At 42.2% G+C, this 19412-nt stretch overlaps 1 protein-coding gene across 1 annotated transcript in view; it reads right to left on the bottom strand.

The window, feature by feature from the left end:
• The window catches only part of skap1 (src kinase associated phosphoprotein 1), a 45538-nt gene that overhangs the window by 17391 nt on the left and 8735 nt on the right, over window positions 1-19412 (bottom strand). Inside the window, exons 5-11 of the mRNA XM_036955941.2 lie at window positions 5261-5341; window positions 5065-5148; window positions 4820-4944; window positions 4632-4695; window positions 3492-3731; window positions 683-736; window positions 287-396 (exon numbers count right to left, since the gene is read on the bottom strand). Of these exons, the coding sequence (XP_036811836.1) occupies window positions 287-396; window positions 683-736; window positions 3492-3731; window positions 4632-4695; window positions 4820-4944; window positions 5065-5148; window positions 5261-5341 (758 nt within the window). The remainder of the gene's footprint in view (window positions 1-286; window positions 397-682; window positions 737-3491; window positions 3732-4631; window positions 4696-4819; window positions 4945-5064; window positions 5149-5260; window positions 5342-19412) is intronic.

The raw sequence follows: 19412 nt of genomic DNA, 5'->3' as shown, positions 1-19412 counted from the left end.
CACAGCGGGGTTTCGCATGGCTGCTCTCTCAATTAACCCCCATGATACAGATACAGACTCAGTAATGTCCCACAATCCCATTACCGAACATCTGATAGCCCCCCCCCCTTCCCACTGGCCTTGGATTGGACAATGGATGGGTTGGAGTTAGACTTAAATAAGTGTTACAAAGAGGGATTGAGGCGTTATTTGGAAAATATCAGAATCAAATTAGAATAGAACATACTATATGTAGCTTGTTGATGAAGTGCATGAAGGAACTTTGACTGGCGTTGTTGATGCTGACCTTACTGACGATATAGATGAGGTCACCTCTCTGGAAGGCCAGCTCATCAGGCTCGTCTGCCTCACAGTCCCACAAGCCCTGGTAGTAGTTGGCATAGTCCATGGACCAGACTAAGGAAAAACACACAATGCTGTTGCCTAAAATATGTCAGTAATACCTCTATCTTTAACTCTATAAAAGTGACACCTACACACCTCCTCTCTAGAACAGCAGCTTGCTGATATCTCATTTCCTTCATACCCTCATCTATCTTGTATTAACATAAACAGCTGACAAAGGGGACTTTGTGGAAGATGAAAAGTTGATACAGATTGTTGAAAGGGTATCCAACATTTATACATTCATTTTTTTACTTTCCTATTTTGCTGGTCAATGCGTGCTCTTTGGTATTCAGACCTGGTTTTGTGCTCTTCTCACTTATCTCCTCAATTGGTTCTGGAAAGTCATCGTCTGGAAAATGGGATGAAAACAAAAGAGGTGAGAAATTCCAAGACCTTTCCTGGAAAAGATAATGCACTTTCTGTATTGTGGAGATGTGGGTACCACCTGTCTTCCCACCACCTCCCTTGGCCCTGGACACGACTACATACTTACACCAGGGCGTGTCCTTGCCGTTCTGCCACCCCAGGCAGGACCAAAAAAATCACGCTCTCACGCAAAACCAGAATAGTCACAGTAAGCAAAATGTTATGTTGAAAAGATATTTAAAAAAATATGTATTTTCCAGACGTAGAAGTTAAGTTCTGAATGAAAGGTGAAAAGGTATTTTCCATATGTTTAAAATAAATATTTTCCGGACATTGAAAAATATGTGTTTACAGACGTTGAAATCAGGTTCCTTTTTTGGTTCTGAATGAAAGTGGAAAATACTTATTTTCCTGACGTAAAAAATATGTATTTTCCGGATGATTAAATCAAGCAAATTTTGGGTTCTGAATGAAAGTTGAAAATAAGTCATTTATAGACGTTTATGTTCAGGTCAAATCAAGACTGGTCCAGACTGGACAAAATCTGAACCAAAGATAGTCTATCATTGGTTCAGATTTGGTCTGGGCCGGACCACAAACCAATGTTCTTAGATGTGGAAATCAAGGCCACCAAAAAAAGACGTCGAAAAGATGTCGGTGACGGTCCGTGCTTACGGAGGTGTAGCCTACAGTGCTGCCTGAAATTGAATTTTATGAATGCCCATCTATATCGTAAACCTACCATTTATATAACACAAAAAAAAGACATCCGGTCCGAATCGGACCAAAAAAAGACGACCAAAAGACATTGTCTTGTGCTTAATCTGGTGTAGCCAACCATGTCGGCCCGCAATGTAATTTTATGAACGCCCATCCATGTGGTAGGCCCACCATTTGTAAAACAGGCCATTGCATTTCCTTTATTAGTCCTGATTCCTGTGACTAATCAACTTGGCTATTTAAGCACTGAATATCATCTACCCAACTTTATCAGGAGCTATCGTGAGCATATTTGCAATTTGTTTACACAGCGGGAAATGCAGAAGTATTTTCTTTTTCGCTATGATCAACATGTCAAAAATAGAAGGATACAAACTTGAAATCACTGATCATGACAACAGGGTGAAACTCCTGGACAACAGTAGTGATTGTCCATTCCATATCTGTCCTGTTTTTAGGATATGTTGTTTGTTAACATGACAGTGCATTTATTATTTGCTTGAGGGCCATTTAGATTTGGCAATTTGATCTGGAGAAACCTGCATGATGTAAAAAGTGTCCGTCTCATTACATTGCCATACATTTTATCTCCAGCCTTTAGGCTTCAGAAAAGGCCACATACTCTTTCTAACATATCCTATATCTGCTAAATGATTTATGTTAGATGCGTGTCTCCAATAACACCCTGGAGAGGTGCGCTGGGAATGGACAATACAAATATTTTGCGCCCCTGCCTTTGACAACACGGGCACTGCTTATCACACGATGTCATCAGCGCTCACCTAAAAAGCCCATATGCCACTGGTTGGAATAAATTGTCATTGTTTTTGGGCAGAATTATGTGATGTTTTATGTGTTGTTGTTGGAGGTGCGTCTTGGTCAGTTTAGCTCCGAAAATGCTGGCACCATAGGAGGCCGCCCAATCCTGCCTATTGAGCCCGTCGGCCTTGCCGACACGCAGCCAATAGGGCACTTACTCTACCTTACGTGTTAACAGTGCTAATCAATTGACCAGACAAGCAGGGATGTGCACTTTACCACATTACAATGAACAACAGAGTTTTAAACTTTTACCATATGCTACTGTTAACTTTGAATCACATAAACCAAATATCTAAAGGGGACATTTCTCAACCTCCTTAGCCTTATAGAGCTAGATGTGACATGGATTACGGGCGTGGCACCTCGTGGTCTGAGAGGTGACAGTGATATCCCTGCTCTCTGTCTCCCACATCCATCGTCACGCTGTCAGTCTGACAGTAAAGCCACCAGCCAGCAACCCTATACACCCTCCAGACCAACCTGCCCTCTGCTTCCAGTAACAGCATGGAAAAGACACACACACAAAGATGCATATGTGCACACACACGCACACACACGCACACACACACACACACACAAACACAAATACACCCAGACCACTGACCAATACACCTACTGCACCAACTTAACAGCCATGGTTACCCATTAAAAATGTAACTTGTTACAATAATTATAATAATAGGAAAATATCTTTCTTTAAAATAAATATGTGAAAAGAACAAGGTTTGTAATCAATGTACTACATCCAGTGCCTTTTAAGAACATCTGAGAGCGATCAAAGAAGGAAAGAGAGATTGATAAGTGGTAGGGTGAGAAAGTGAAAGAAAAAGACATTCGATACACCATCTGTGGTCAGGGTCTGTACCCATCCCAGATGGCTTTTTATGGTGAAAAGGCAGTTGACAAGACACATATCTCTCCAACCAATGATTTCGGCAAAGGGGAAACAGAATCTTGATGTATCTTAAATGGAGTGATGGATAATGACACTGAGAAGTCGCCCCCTTTGGTCATTCTCAGGATCCCTTTAGCCACCCACCTGCCTGTGGGACAGTCCTGTATTTACTCTGTAAACAGCAGCCAGACCTCTGACACTCTTATTAAGAATAAATTATTTATAATGTGTAATTAGTCTTTGAGTTACAGTGATAGTGATGCATCTCTGAGGGGTAATGAGAATGTGTGTGTTCTCATACCTGGGAGCACCTCGTAGATATCATCCTCCTCTGCTTCCTCTTGCCCCCCCTGCTTGGGCCTCCATTCCTCCTGGCTACTGAGAGAGGCTTTGGCCTGCTGGGGCAGGACGGGGGCGGGGGTGGGACGAGGGGGAGGGCTGGCCGCCCCGGTCACCCCCTCAATGTCATCATAGGTCTCCTCCTCCTCTTCCTCTTCCTCTTCCTCATCGTCATCAAAGGGGATGAAGCTGGAACTCAAATCTGCATGGGACACAGACATGGCATAAAATAATGAGCAGTCTCTCTCTCTCTCTCTCTCTCTCTCTCTCTCTCTCTCTCGCTCTCTCTCTCTCTCTCTCTCTCTCTCTCCCTCTCTCCCTCCCTCCCTCCCTCCCTCCCTCCCTCCCTCCCTCCCTCCCTCCCTCCCTCCCTCTCTCCCTCTCTCCCTCTCTCCCTCCCTCCCCAAAGGGCCCAGAGTAGAAGATGGCATCCACTGACTTCCCCATTTGATTATATTTTAAACGATATCTGTGAAACATCTAGTCATTCTATTGGACATTAATGTACTCCTTTGATGAACAGTTGGCGGGAAAAAGGAAAAATCCACCCTTCATAAATCCAGAGCAAGTAACAGAGAGCAAAATCTTCGCCTCAAACTCCATGTCTATCTGGATCTTGTTTAGTAGTAAAAGAGGACAAGACAAATGATGGGGTGTCTGTTACATCCCGCAAATCAGCCCATTTAAGAGCAGCCGGTGCAGCTCGCCTCTCTCAGATGGAGCAGCGCTGTGATTGCTGACGACTGGGCACTGCAACACAGGGTATCAGGTCCTCTGTGATACACCATAGGCCAGGCAGAAATCAATGTCGCTAGAAGATAACCAGAACAACTATCAATCAATTTCCCGTAAGGGGGAAATTATTAGGGGGGGGGGGAACGACACGTGACATGAATGCCTTGTGACGTAGCAGATGAGGAGGTTTGGAAGGCGTCTGATTGGTCGTTCTGGGGATGGATATATTTGGGAAGGGATATAAAATGGTTTGTTTTCTGCCCTTTCAGGCAATACCAATCTAACAGAGGACAAACATACACAATAATCACTATATCATTTTCTACTACTGTGTCTTTGAAATCGTTTTCAAACTATGTAGATATACCTTTCAGGACAAAGTTGATCTGATCCACCCATTCCCTGGCCTCTCGCGGACTGCTAGCAGTGAACTGGGGAGGATAGACACCATCATAAAGTATGATCATTAGGTCAGACTGGTATGCTATGAAACATTACTGTCATTCAATCCCATTGTTAGGAGTCAGTTGTATTGTTATTGTACTGTACACCCACCTGGAAGGAGCGTCGGTCAGGGGCACTCAGCTCAAAGCAGGCATTCTTCTTGGAGTCTTTACGTAGGTTGGCCACCAGCTCTGCGCTGTAGCCATTGATATAGAAGGAGCCCTTCTGCTGCTTGTCTGAAGGAAGAAGTGTCAACTCAATCTCCTCACCAGAGTGTTCACAGGTATGAGATCCAGGCATAAATGACTACATGACTACATTGTATGTCTTAGTGTTATGTAAGGGATCAAACCAACCCTTGTCGCTCCCAAAGTAGTAGAATATTGTGTTATTGAGGACACACCATCGCTTTTGCCATTCTAAGCTGAAGAAGCTGTGATCTAAATGGAAAACGTAAGGAAAATAACAAATGATGTCATTCTTCCCACACGTCTTTAAATGAGCACTCAGCATTCCATATTTCCATAATAATTGACTCCATAATCTTAGTACCCCGTCGTTTCTTTTCCAGGTAGCCTTGTTTCAAGATGTTACTGAGATCCTGGGCTGCCACCAATTGGATCTCCTCAAAGTCTGTGGAAGATCACAAAGTAGGATACATATAAGTTGACAGAAAAATGTTGGTATATTATTGTATTTGTCATGGACTCTCATACCCAGGAAGCAGCAACAGGCCACACTGCCAGCTGTCCCTGGATCAAATACACCACTGCTAGCTTAGGGGAAACTGGGATCAATACATTTACAGCACTTCTGTAAATGTACTGAGATGACAGAACAATTTTGGTGCTGCAGATTAACGATGCAGCAGATACAGTACCTCTGCTCCCACTGCAAAATCAAATCAAATCAAATTGTATTTGTCACATGCACAGAATACAACAGTGAAATGCTTACGTACAAGCCCTTTAACCAACAATGCAGTGGGGAATGAACAGAAAGGGTCTCTGTATGACTCCCTCCTGGTCTGGAGCTTCAGTTATACAGTGACTCTGCACCTCAGAGGCCTTTAGGTGTGTGCTATTAACTGACATCTAACAGATGTGTTACAGAGAGCCGCACCATGTTACACATGTAGCAGTGTAAAATCAGGGCAAGTTCAGGACCCTGAGACCTGACACCTCCCTCTGCAACTGGATCCTGGACTTCCTGATGGGCAGCCCCCAGGCGGTGAGGGTAGGCAACAACACATCCGCCACGCTGACCATCAACACCGGGGCCTCTCAGGAGTGTGTGCTTAGTCCCCTCCTGTACACCCTTTTCACGCATTACTGCGTTTCTGCGCACTATTCCAAAGCCATCATCAAGTTTGTTGACGACATGACAGTGGTAGGACAGATCACCAACAACGATGAGGCAGCCTACAGGGAGGAGGTCAGAGACATGGCAGTGAGGTGCCAGCACAACAACCTCTCCCTCAATGTCAGCAAGACAAAGGAGCTGATAGTGGACTACAGAAAACAGAAGGGCGAGCACGCCCCCATCCACATCGATGGGGCTGTAGTGGAGCGGGTCAAGAGCTTCAAGTTCCTCGGAATTAACATGGTCCACACACACCCACACATTTGTGAAGAGGGCACGGCAGTGCCTCTTCCCCCTCAGGAGGCTGAAAAGATTTGGCATGGGCCCTCAGATCTTCAAAAGGTTCTAAAGCTGCACCATTGAGAGCATCTTGACTGGCTGCATCACCACTTGGTACGACCACTGCAAGCCACCCGAGGCGCTACAGAGGGTGGTGAGTATATCACTGAGGCCAAAGACTCCAACCAACCAAGCCATAGACGGTTCTCTCTGCTACCGCACGGCAAGCCGGTACCAGTGCACCAAGTCTGGAACCAACAGGACCTTGAACAGCTTCTACCCCCAAGCCATAAGACTGCTAAACAAGACTGCTTAAATAGCTAATCAAATGGCTAACCGGAATCCCTGCATTGACCCTTCTTTGTGTAACCGATGTGAAATGGCTAGCTAGTTAGCGGTGGTGCGCGCTATTAGCGTTTCAATCGGTGACGTCACTCACTTTGAGACCTTGAAGTAGTGGAAGGGCCATGGCTTTTGTGGAGCGATGGGTAAGGATGCTTCGTGGGTGTCAGTTGTTGATGTGTGCAGAGGGTTCGAGCCCGGGTATGGGCGAGGGGACGGACTACAGTTATACTGTTACATTTGCACCAACTGTCTTGCACTGACTCTACACACACTCACACACACTCACACATACACATACATACATTTAAAACGGATGTCACTGGCCTACACACAATAACCCATGTCAAAGTGGACTTATGTTTCTTGGCATTTTTACAAATGAATTCAAAATGTAAAGCTGAAACTGATTGAGTCAATAAGAATTCAAACACTTTTTTTATGGCAAACCTCAATAAGTTCAGAAGTAGAAATGTGCTTAACAAGTCACATAAGTTGCATGGACAGAGTTGCAACAATAATGTTTAACATGATACAATTATCTGTAAGGTCCTTCAGTTGAGCAGGGAATTTTAAACACAGATTCAACCACAAAGACCAGGGAGGTTTTCCAATGCCTCGCAAAGAAGGGCACCTATTGGTAGATGGGTAAAAAATGTAAAAAGCAGACATTGAATATCCCTTTGAGCATGGTGAAGTTATTAATTACACTTTGGATGGTGTATCAACACACCCAGTCACCACAAAGATACAGGCGTCCTTCCTAACTCAGTTGCCGGAGAGGAATGAAACCCCGGAGGGATTTCACTATGAGGCCAACGGTGACTTTAAAACAGTTACAGATTTTAAAAGGCTGTGATAGGAGAAAACTGAGGATGGATTAACAACATTGTAGTTACTCCACAATACTAACCTAAATGACAGTGGAAAGAAGGAAGCCTGCACATAATCAACATTTTCACAAATGTGAATCCTGTTTGCAACACGGCACTAAAGTAATACTACACAAGTAATCACTTGACCCCTTCCTTATATGTACAGAACTACCTAAAAATGATCTTGTATCCCTGTAAATCGACTCGGTACTGGTACTCCCTGTATACAGCCATGTTATTTTTTACTCATAATTGTTATTCATTATTCAATATGTATTCATTCCTCGTGTCACTATTTATATATATTTTTTTTAAATCTTTAACTCTGCAATGTTGGAAACGGACCCATAAGCATTTCACTGTTAAGTCTACACATGTTGTTTATGAAGCATGTGACAAATACAATTGGATTTGATTTAAACATCCACTACATCTTCATTTTGACTTTAAATGGCCATTATTTGTCTCTCTTTACGACTCCATCTAGGATTCCACAGTTGAATGGAATTCAACCAAAGTGCCTGTCCTCCTGAACATACATGACAAAACAAAGCTCAATCCCAACCACTTTTCAATTAACCTGTCATCAGGCTTGAGCCTAGTTACCAAGGAGGGAGGATGGGGGAACAGGTGGCCCCCTTTGATTTGGGGTGCAGGAGTTATTTAAATCCCATTTATACTAGTCTGTGTGACCTTTAATTCAATTCGGACCACGGATGACAGAGAAAGAGGCCTGGAATCCATCCCCTTTGAACCAGACCTTGACTTTCAACGAACAAAACCAAACACACTGCGCCACAACTGAGTCTTCTTGTCCAAACAAAGTAGATGAAACCCCCCAACGTTCAGCTTTCCGCTGAACATGGAGCATCTCTCTCATTTATTACAAAATCCAAAACACGAGAGAGGAAGAGACAGAGCTGATAGCTTCTATGCTGCACTGGTAGAGCTCCCCTAGCCAAAATGTCAGTGGCTATCTGCCCCTGTTGTTTTACTGTATGCAAATTCACCTGGTCCAGAATGCAATGGAATCGAAGTCATATCTGAACTTCATGCCGTATAAGGAACATAACAGAGATTCACGTTATAAGCCCATCCTATGCATGTGTGACATATAAACGCTGCACTGGCCGCTGTACCTCGCAGGTTCTACTGACAGATAAGGTGGTCACTGGCGGTCAACTCAGAGTACGGTCCAAGACACCTCATGACACTACCACACTCACATATCACTCTGCTTTGTGGATGACTTGACTCGTGCCACTAAAAATACGGCAGCTGGCGCTACGCCGCTACAGACTATTTTGTTAAAGAGAACCTTATCATAACAAAAGCCCAGTCACCTCATCCATCCAGTTCTCTGTTCCAGGCCTGCTTCCTTGTCATGGCACCTTTTAATCCCCTCATACATCTACTTCCTTCCCTTTTCAAAGGCCTTTCCCAGTTAATAGTTGAGGAGACATAAAGTCAACAAAGGGATGGTTATATTTGCTTGAATCAGTAAACAACAGAGCGATGGCTTCTCACCCTCAAAGGGAGCTCCTTGACCAGACCTCATGGTTTAAACCAGGGATGTGGTTCATACTGGATTTAAAATATATCGCAAGGGTCAAGGAATTGCTCTGACAGGTTGAGGACAAAATTCACCAACAATTAAGGGGCTGGTGATTTAGAATGATTCTTGATTGGTCCAGGGTTCTATCACAGGGTAGCAGTGTAACCTTAAAGTTCACATAATGAACAGTCAGAAATCCTACTCCCCTGACATATTTTTATCCCACCCCTCTGTATAACAAATTCTGATTGGTTGAGAGCAAGCAATACCTCGTCTTATGAAAATACTTATCAACAGGTATAGCAATGTTTCTACTCTTGGTTTGAGCCAAAATGTGAAACTATTTATTAAAAATGTGTGATTCACACAAACCACAAATACAGAATCCAATTTGTTTCAATTGGGATGTTTCTTAAAACACAGACACATAAAGAAGCAATGATGAGATGATATTTTCCCTAAACTGAAGAGCACCATCTATTGAAGGCTTCTTCCAAATCCAAGATGGAGGCGGTTCTTCTATCAATCGTAAATTGCATTATTAATTATTCAGCGCTATGCATCTCCTTAATTTTCATTCTTTCCTGTTTAAATTAGTGTCATTCATATCATTTATATTGTTATTAATTAAACAGATATACACCTACAAAAACCCCATGTTAACCCTTAAACCAAAGTGATATATGATGCATGTGAGCTGCCATAGCAGTGTCATGGCCACTCTCTCTCATTTGGTTATTCACCCTTAGTCTCAGCATGGTGTTATGAGCTCAGCAGTTGATCCAGCAAAAATCTCTTGATTTATGTGATAATGACCAGAAGGAGTTAATGTATTCTCCCATTAAAATCCACTTTAGTTATGCTGCAAGTCAATCCGAGGCTGGCTAGAGAGTGAATCATAATGAAGGCAAATGGTAGTTGGGAGGACGAACACAATATATTATATCTATATTGCCATAACGCAACAAATGTGTTATAAAAACAATAAATGGTGTAAAGAGGCTGTCAGTGATTTACATTGAGTAACATAAAAATCTCAAGGTGGCCGGCCTGGTGTGCAGGGTACTGCCCAGACTCAGTGTGTCAGCTCAATGTGAAACTACCCTGGTTAGGTGTCAACATAACCTGGGTTAAATTACTCATTGTTACCTGGAGGGCCTTGCCATATACAGCTGCTAACCATCCTATCCAGGAGTGGACTTTCTCCTAATCAGTTTTAGGTGAGCCAAAATGGTTGTGTCCTGGAACTGTTCAAGCTGGGTCAGGTGGGTTACCGGGAGAGGATTAGGATAGGAACCATACTGTTTCTCCTCAGTAGTCCTTGGATCCCTAGCACTAGCCTCTTTCCTGTCTCTTTTGCTGAGAAAGATACTGCATTGAGTCGGAGTAGAGAAAAAACAAGGCCAAGACCTGACCTCAGTGTGAACCCTGGTGATGAGGTGAACCAGAAGGCAGAGGCTGGCCCCCCCAGGCCTGGGGGACAGAGAGAGGGAGGAATGCTGCTTTGGAAGACAGAGCGACAGTGTGACCCCCTCCGACACTGTCCTTAATTAGGAAAAAGGATCCACTCAGTGCACCCTCACCCTGCCCAGCACTCCATCTGCACACAACCCAGGCTAAATGGAGACATTTCTCCTCATTACAGTAGGAGAGCCTCCTTCTTCCCTGTGTGTGCATCCCTCCACAAAGCCACTGTCAGGGGGAGGAGGAGAGACACAGAGGCTCTGAGGTTAAAGTCCAAATGTCCTCCCTGCCCCCAACTCCAATCACTGATCTGATTAGGATTTTACTCATCGATACGCAGAGCATATATAATCAATCTTGTAATGTATGCTTCTGAGCAAAAGCAGTAGAGGTAGAGGTCCATGTTTTATTTATAAATAAATAGAATGTACAGTATGTTATGTATCGGTATTGTGATAGCAATGAGAGCCTCTGTGTAGGCCAATGGCTATGAGAGGGAGCAGATCGCTTGCCTTTCATCCCTCTGTGCAGGATAAAAAATATTGTGTCAGTCCTGCCAGGCTCTGCTGCTTTCCCATTCCCTGTGCCAGTGTTCAGGGGCAGAGGGAGCAATCTTAAGTGACATCAGGTTCCCCCTGGGAAGCCATAAGGAGTGACTATTTCGCACTAAATTCCCTCTCATAGATTTACAACCACTATTCAAATGCTTAACTGCAGATACAATTATCCTCTAATCACAGGGGATGGCTTTCAGCCGCCTCACTGACACTTGGAAAAACTACAGTTGGGATACAAATACCAACAATGGCGGAGCACGGCCCACAGGAAAGTTTATCTGTGATAAAACACTGAATACAACAGCAAACCAATGAGGGAGTTTTGGATGAAAATGTATAAATCTAGGTCGGCATAGAGTGGGAATAACAACAAAAATAGGGATTTAGATTACATACATATTGGCAATTGCCTCGTTTACATCAGGAAGCAAAGTACAATTGTTTTGTGCTAACATTGTGGGAACTGAGAAGTAGCAGCAAAAAAATCAAAGTAAGCTATACCTGGGATTAATGCATAAATGATCATCTGAAAAGTACAATAAAAGCCATTTTGGATGAGATAATAATTGTCTTACTAGTTGTATGTTTTGATAGAGGCTATTGTTACAAAATTGATTGAGTATAAGACATGCAATATAACGCTTTTCTATGGAAATATAAAATAATATCAATTTTTTTTGTTTACATACAAATCTAAATAAATATTTCTCAGCCAGCCAATAAGGAGGGAAATATCTAGAACTTTAGAGTTTCCTTGATCATTGTCATCTGTCTAATGAAAACTTCAGTGATTCTTCCATTTGTGGGGAAATATTGATCATTATTAGCCATTCTAATGTACCAATACATTTTATTTGATGAGAAACCAGGGCTAAAACTGGTGGAAGATACTGTACATTATACGGATACTGTACACTGCTGTTTGAATAGAATAAGCCTCGTTCTATGATTAGATTTAGCCCATTATTATTTGCATTGTGGTGTGCTTACTGATGAGTGTTATTTAATCATTTTACTTGCTTTATAAATCAATTTAACTAGGGAATTTGAAAGTTGTTGTTTTCCTTTTCCAACTAACCAATTAAGCATTTTGTCTTTCATTGTCTTTCCATTTTAATTTTCAAAGTGTATGCAAATTGCTTCTTGGAGGCGTGAACCAAGAGAGCCATACCACACCGTCATACATCCCAGCCATGCCGGGCTTCTGTACATGGATTGTAAACTAGTGTAACCAACTCACAGGCTGCGAACCAAGAGAGCCATACCACACCGTCATACATCCCAGCCATGCCGGGCTTCTGTACATGGATTTTAAACTAGTGTAACCAACTCACAGGCTGCGAACCAAGAGAGCCATACCACACCGTCATACATCCCAGCCATGCCGGGCTTCTGTACATGGATTTTAAACTAGTGTAACCAACTCACAGGCTGCGAACCAAGAGAGCCATACCACACCGTCATACATCCCAGCCATGCCGGGCTTCTGTACATGGATTTTAAACTAGTGTAACCAACTCACAGGCTGCGAACCAAGCCAACCCAGGTCTCCTGCGAACCAGAAAATCATGGACTTGAAGCTGAAGCCTAGCATTGATTCGGGGAGCGAATGCAACTTCAGATCTCAGGCAAGGTTAGGCCTTCATGTGGGGTAACTGAATCACCTCAGTTACAATTCACCATCCTTTGACCTCCTCCTCCTCACAGAGACAAATCTGAGCCACGGGACAAATATAACAAACAGGGTTTGAACAACAGTCTTCTGCACATCAGAAGAGCACATTAGTCCACTAAACCAATCACCACTATTCAGGTAACTATTCAAGGTTACTCATCATGCGAACTACTAACCAGGAAGAAGTGGTTTGGTGACTACCCACAACCCACATGTGATGAATAACTTTGCCTTGTGTTGAGTAACTTTGGCTTAGCAGGCTAATATGTTCTTCTGGTTTACAAAACACCAGATTTAAACCCCGGTGGTTACACTTGTCTAAAATCAATCCACAGCCAGCGTGACATGTCTAGGATGTACAACCACATGGTGGTGCCATGTTTCTCTTCTGGTTCACGCCTCCAGGAAATAATTTGCATACACTTTGAAAGTGAAAGTGAAAAGAGAGAGGTTGGAAAATGAAAACAGCCACTTTTTCCATTTCACTTTGCTCATTGCATTTACGATTTTCTGTTAATCATCTGCCATTTTCTGTTTACCATTAACCATTAACCGTTTTTCGATTTTCATTTTAACTTTGTAATTTCATTGTGGCATGACTCATGTGCAGTTATATGAAAATATAAATGCATTTATAATGTTGTGCATTTCAATTGAGCATTTAAGTTTTGCATTTTGGAACTGGCACTGATCACCCTCCCTATGTGTCTGATTATTTGTACATTGTCATTTTTTTTATTGGTTATAGAATATGAATATTTCTTAGACACTTATATGGGCTTGACTGAATCAACAATAAAATCATTTGATTTTTAATCAATGTATCAATGTAGTAACATAATGTATCATTTATGAGAACAATAAACATACAACAAAAATAACCAGAATTGAAAATATCAGTGGCACTGCGGTAATTTAGTGCCAAAAGTCCAATAAAGTAATCTGCTGTTTGAATAGAACAGGCCTCGCTCTATGATTAGATTTAGCCCATTATTATTTGCATTGTGGTGTGCTTGCTGATGAGTGTTATTTAATCATTTTACTTGCTTTATAAATCAATTTAACTTATGGATCAACACCATATTAATATAATGTTGAGAGTGTCCCATGTCTGGAATACACTGGCATCAGACACACATAACTGCACCACCTATCACACTTTCACATGAAAAAAAAAACATGAAGACATGGCAAAAGGCCAATCAGATTTGTGAACATAATCCCTAGTTGTGTGTTGCCGCTTTCCACGTTGTCTGTAGCTTGTGAGGTGTGGAAACACTTTGTTGCTTTTATGGATATTGTCTTGTTGCTTTTTGTGCTATGTTACTCTGTCTGCATGCTGCGTCTTGCTTGTCCTATGTTGCTCTGCGTGTGCTCACTGCTCAATGATTGTATTGTTATTGTAATTGTTTTTAATAACCTGCCCAGGGACTGTGGTTGAAAATGAGCCGGCTGGCTAATACCAGCACTTTTACTGAAACGTTGATTAATGTACACTGTCCCTGTAAAAATAAAAAATAAAACTCAAATCTATCTACAAATCTATCTACATAGGCCTATTATGTAGTGAATTCACATAAAGTGGTTTCAATCATTGATATACACATTTTCCATGAGCTGTTTATTCAGAGGGGAGAGATCTATTGTTAACAATGTTTTTGTTTTCAGAAGAAGACAGACAGATCTGCATTAGGACAAACTCCCAACCTCAGGATTAATCCTTGCATGATCATTATCAGTAGAACAATCTAATCCGGCCGTAAGACGCTACAGAGGGTAGTGGGTACGGCCCAGTACATCACCGGGGCCAAGCTTCCTGCCATCCAGGACCTATATACTAGGTGGTGTCAGAGGAAGGCCCAAAAAAGACTCCAGTCACCCAAGTCATAGACTGTTCTCTCTGCTACCGCACGGCAAGCGTTACCGGAGCGCCAAGTCTAAGTCCAAAAGGCTCCTTAACAGCTTCTACCCCCAAGCCATAAGTCTGCTGAACAATCAATCAAATGGCCACCTGGACTATTTACATTGACCTCCCTTTGTTTTTACACTGATGCAACTCGCTGTAGAAATTACCTCGACTAACCTGTACCCCCGCACAATGACTCGGTACCGGTACCCATGTATATAGCCTCGGTATTGTTATTTTATTGTGTTACTTTTTTATTTTATTTTTTACTTTAGTTATTTAGTAAATATTTTCTTAACTCTATTTCTTCAACTGCATTGTTGGTTAAGGGCTTGTAAGTAAGCATTTCACGGTAAAGGCTACACCTGTTGTATTCGGCAGATGTGATAAATACAATTTAATTCGATTTTTTGACAATATTAAGTACTGTGTTTTTACAAGATTGAGTGTGTTCTTTTCCACACAGAGTGATCACACACTATTTCCCTGAGATAAGGCTAAGTTACAATACAGGCTACAATATATCGTTGGAGATCATTTCCATTGTAGATAAGCAATCTGCTCACAAAGTACAGGCACATGGTTCCACACAGAGGCAACCCTGTCACGCTGACACACACAGTGCGATTGGCTCTCCAGAGGTATCCCTGATGAACAAGAGGGATGCATCGAATTCAGTGTCCTCAAATAACTCCACAAGGGCATGTTAATGACCTCAAAGTGCTACATTAAAGCCCCAATTAAACGAAGGAATCCCAGAGGCCTTGGAAGCTGTTGTGCCACTGTCTTTGCACAGGCCAACACATCTCTCTACTCTCCATTTATTACCCTAAGAAATCAGCAGGCCACCTGGGCTTGGCATCAAAACTTGATTCATCTCCAGAAATGGATTCAAGTGGAGAGAAAAATCAAATTCTCATTTGCAAGACAGGAGGGGGGAGAGGCGAGGGAGTGAATGCAGGAGATACCTGGGAAGCCTAACCTCTGGGTGAACCTAGCGCATGGTGATAGTTTTGCTATTTGTCTGTGTCATTGAAAGCTAAAGGGGAAACCACCCAGCCCGGGCTTCCCACTCTGCATGCTGTCTATGTAGACCAGGGGTGTCAAACACACTGCAGGCGGGCCGGATCTGGCCCATGATGGGGGTTTGAGTAAAAAAAATTGTTTTAAATACATTTAAAATAAACTCAATTTAATTTTAAATGACTAAAACCAAATCGAAACTGTGCAGAAAATATAATGGGCTTACATTCATACAGTTTTTTTGATTGTGTCCAAAAAAACAAAAAAAAACACCAAACAGTCAGGGAGCAAAAAACGTTTCCAAAACAATGTATAGAGAACAATTTATTTCAATTGTTGACAGCGAGGAAATATAAGACATTTTCAGTGCTGTCCTCTGGACCTCGTCGAATATCGAATGCGGCCCCCGGGGCAAAATGTGTTCGACACCCCTTAATGTAGACTGTTACACTTTGACATTCTCACAGCCCTGTTTTCTCTGTGTTTTACCAAAGACTTACACCAGAAAAACAATTAAACAAAGGAAATTAAGGAGAAAGCTGAAACAAAATAGCTTTTTACAGAAGCTGCCAGAAAACAACATGGCAGAGCTTGTAGTGGGGGCGAGGAGACAAGAGTGATGGATGCCCCTCAGTTAAATACATCTAAATCCCCCCCCTTCAAGCAGTCCTCTCCTCTTGCCAGGCAGCATGAGAGAGTGAGAGTGTTGGAGATGAATAGTCTAAACAGGGAGAGAGGGCGCAGAAGGGGAGCGAGGGGGAGAAAAGGAGCAGGGAGAGAAAGGAAAAACTATCAGCATCTGCAGCAGCACAGTAGCCCCAGGGGAATAGCGTGAACTTTTGAACCGTGATTGCAGGGGCAGCATCATGCCGAGCCTGTTCCAGTCTTGTAATGTGTCTCTTGACTAAAGTAGAGGAGAAGAGCGAGGGAAAAGGACAGAGTGAAGGAGAAAGGAAAAAAGAACATGGTCATTAATATGTTCTGTGCATCCTGCAAATGAGTAGCATGAGTGGCTTGAAATCCATGCACCAATGAACACTGGAAAATGAATTTCCCTGTTTTCTGAAGGGTGGGTATTTCCAAGTCAAAAGAAATGTAGATCTGTGGAGTTACTATGGGCAGCCAGGTCAATATTCTAGACAAGGTTACTGGGTTCTGACAGGTCACAGATTGACCAGCCAAGAGGCCAGGGGTCAGAAGTTCACTGAGTGGATAGACAACATGACCACTCACAGGGAGAGCCAGGTCTGTTTCTCACAGAACTTCTAGACACTGTAGCTGAGTCAGCAAAGTACCAGCTAAAATAAAGATCATCTGTATCTGAGGTATTTTTGTATTTGTATTTCTTAGCTGCCAAGGCAGCAGCTACATTTTCTGAGGTCCAAACACATTAAGGCAATTACATTACACATGAACAAAAATATTAAACAGTACATCATGTAACATTACTACACCACTACATAGCTACAATACAAAATGTATAATACCACCATACAACAATATTACAATGCACGTGTGTAGAGTGCATGTGCTAGCGTATATGTGTGTATCTGTACCTGTGTGTCTGTACCTGTGTGTGTGTGTGTGTGTGTGTGTATGTCTTTTTACAGTTCCCTCTGTTCCATAAGGTGTATTTTTATCTGTTTTTTAAATCTGATTCTACTGCTTGCATCAGTTACCTGATGTGGAATAGAGTTCCATGTAGTCATGGCTCTATGCAATACTGTGCGCCTCCCATAGTCTGTTCTGGACTTGGGGATAGTGAAGAGACCTCTGGTGGCATGTCTTGTGGGGTCTGCATGGGTGTCTGAGCTGTGTGCTAGTAGTTTAAACAGACAGCTCGTGCATTCAGCTTGTCAGCTTACAAAAACAAGTAATGATGAAGTCAATCTCTCATCCACTTTGAGCCATGAGAGATTGACATGCATGTCATTAATGTTAGCTCCCTGTGTACATTTGTTCTGAGCCAATTGTCATTCTCCTAAATCCCTCTTTGTGGTACATTACCACACGACTGAACAGTAATCCAGGTGTACAAAACTAAGGCCTGTAGGACCTGCCTTGTTGATAGTGTTGTTACAGTAAGTAGGCAGAGCAGTGGTTCATGGACAGATTTCTCCCCATCTTAGCTACTGTTGTATCAATATGTTTTGACCATGAGTGTTTTACAATCCAAGGTTACTCCAAGTAGTTTAGTCACCTCAATTTGCTCAATTTCCATTTTATTCATTACAAGATTTAGTTGAGGTTTAGGGTTTAGTGAATGATTTGTCCCAAATACAATGTTTTCGGTTTTTGAAATATTTAGGACTAACTTACTCCTTGCCACCCATTCTGAAACTAACTGCAGCTCTTTGTTAAGTGTTGCAGTCATTTCAGTCGCTGTAGTCGTTGACGTGTATAGAGTTGAGTCATTACTCAAAGCCAGTGGCATGTCGTTAGTAAAGATTTAAAAAAGTTAGATGGCCTAGACATCTGCCCTGGGGAATTCCTGATTCTACCTGGAGTATGTTGGAGAGGCTATGTGTCCTGTTAGACAGGTAACTCTTTATCCACAATATAGCAGGAGGTGTAAAGCCATAACACGTATGTTTTTCCAACAGCAGACTATGATCAATAATGTCAAAAGCCGCACTGAAGTCTAACAAAACAGCCCCCACAAATCTTTTTATCATCAATTTCTCTCAGCCAATCATCAGTAATTTGTGTAAGTGCTGTGCTTGTTGAAAGTACTTCCCTATAAGCATGCTGAAAGCTGTTGTCAATTTGTTTACTGTAAAATAGCATTGTATCTGGTCAAGCACCATTTTTCTCCAAAATTTACTAAGGGTTGGTAACAGGCTGATTGGTCAGCTATTTGAGCCAGTAAAGGGGGCTTTACTATTCTTAGGTAGCGGAATGACTTTTTTCCCTCCAGGCCAGAGGGTACACACTTTCTAGTAGGCTTAAATTGTAGATATGGCAAATAGGAGTGGCAATATCATCTGCTATTATCCTCAGTAAATTTCCATCCAAGTTGAAGTTTAACAGCTTCCTCCACTAAAACCACTTACTATACAGAGGCCATTCAAAGTCTAGCCACAACCCCACAAATCTCTTTATTTATTTAGTCCTGTGTTATCTTTGACTGGGGCAGGTGCATCTTTAGATACTTTATACTACCCACTAACCTTTTTCCTCTATGCAATTTTGTTCTCGATAGCATAGTTATAACTGATAGCATAATATAATTGAAAGCAAACTCTTTCCGAACTAAATTATACCAATCAAAACACAAAAATGTTACGTTAGCACACTCTTTGGCAATTTAAATTCTAGATTTACATTATATTGACCCAATGTAAGAAAATACCTCAATACAATTTATCAATTTATCTGAAATTACTATTTCAAATTCAAAATGTTTATCTTGGCCTTTTTCTAATTGGCCGTAATTGATGCAGGAAATAGTGTTGGCACTGTCAGAGCTGGAGCCTGCTGCCCATTGTCTCCGATATCTATCAGTCAGCAGACACAAGGGCCCAGGCTACCTGCAATTCTCTGATACCACACAGTAGCTCTGCCTACCCCTGCTTCTTACGAACAGATCTTTCTCACCACTCAGACATGTTCGTCAATAGATCATAGCAATCAATGGGATCAATAAAGAAACACTAATCATCTGGT

This window comes from Oncorhynchus mykiss, chromosome 20, assembly GCF_057628025.1.
Source record: "Oncorhynchus mykiss isolate SJ-2025 chromosome 20, ASM5762802v1, whole genome shotgun sequence".
In the NCBI taxonomy this organism is placed as follows: Eukaryota; Metazoa; Chordata; class Actinopteri; order Salmoniformes; family Salmonidae; genus Oncorhynchus; species Oncorhynchus mykiss.
This window is presented reverse-complemented; position numbering and strand designations above follow the sequence as displayed.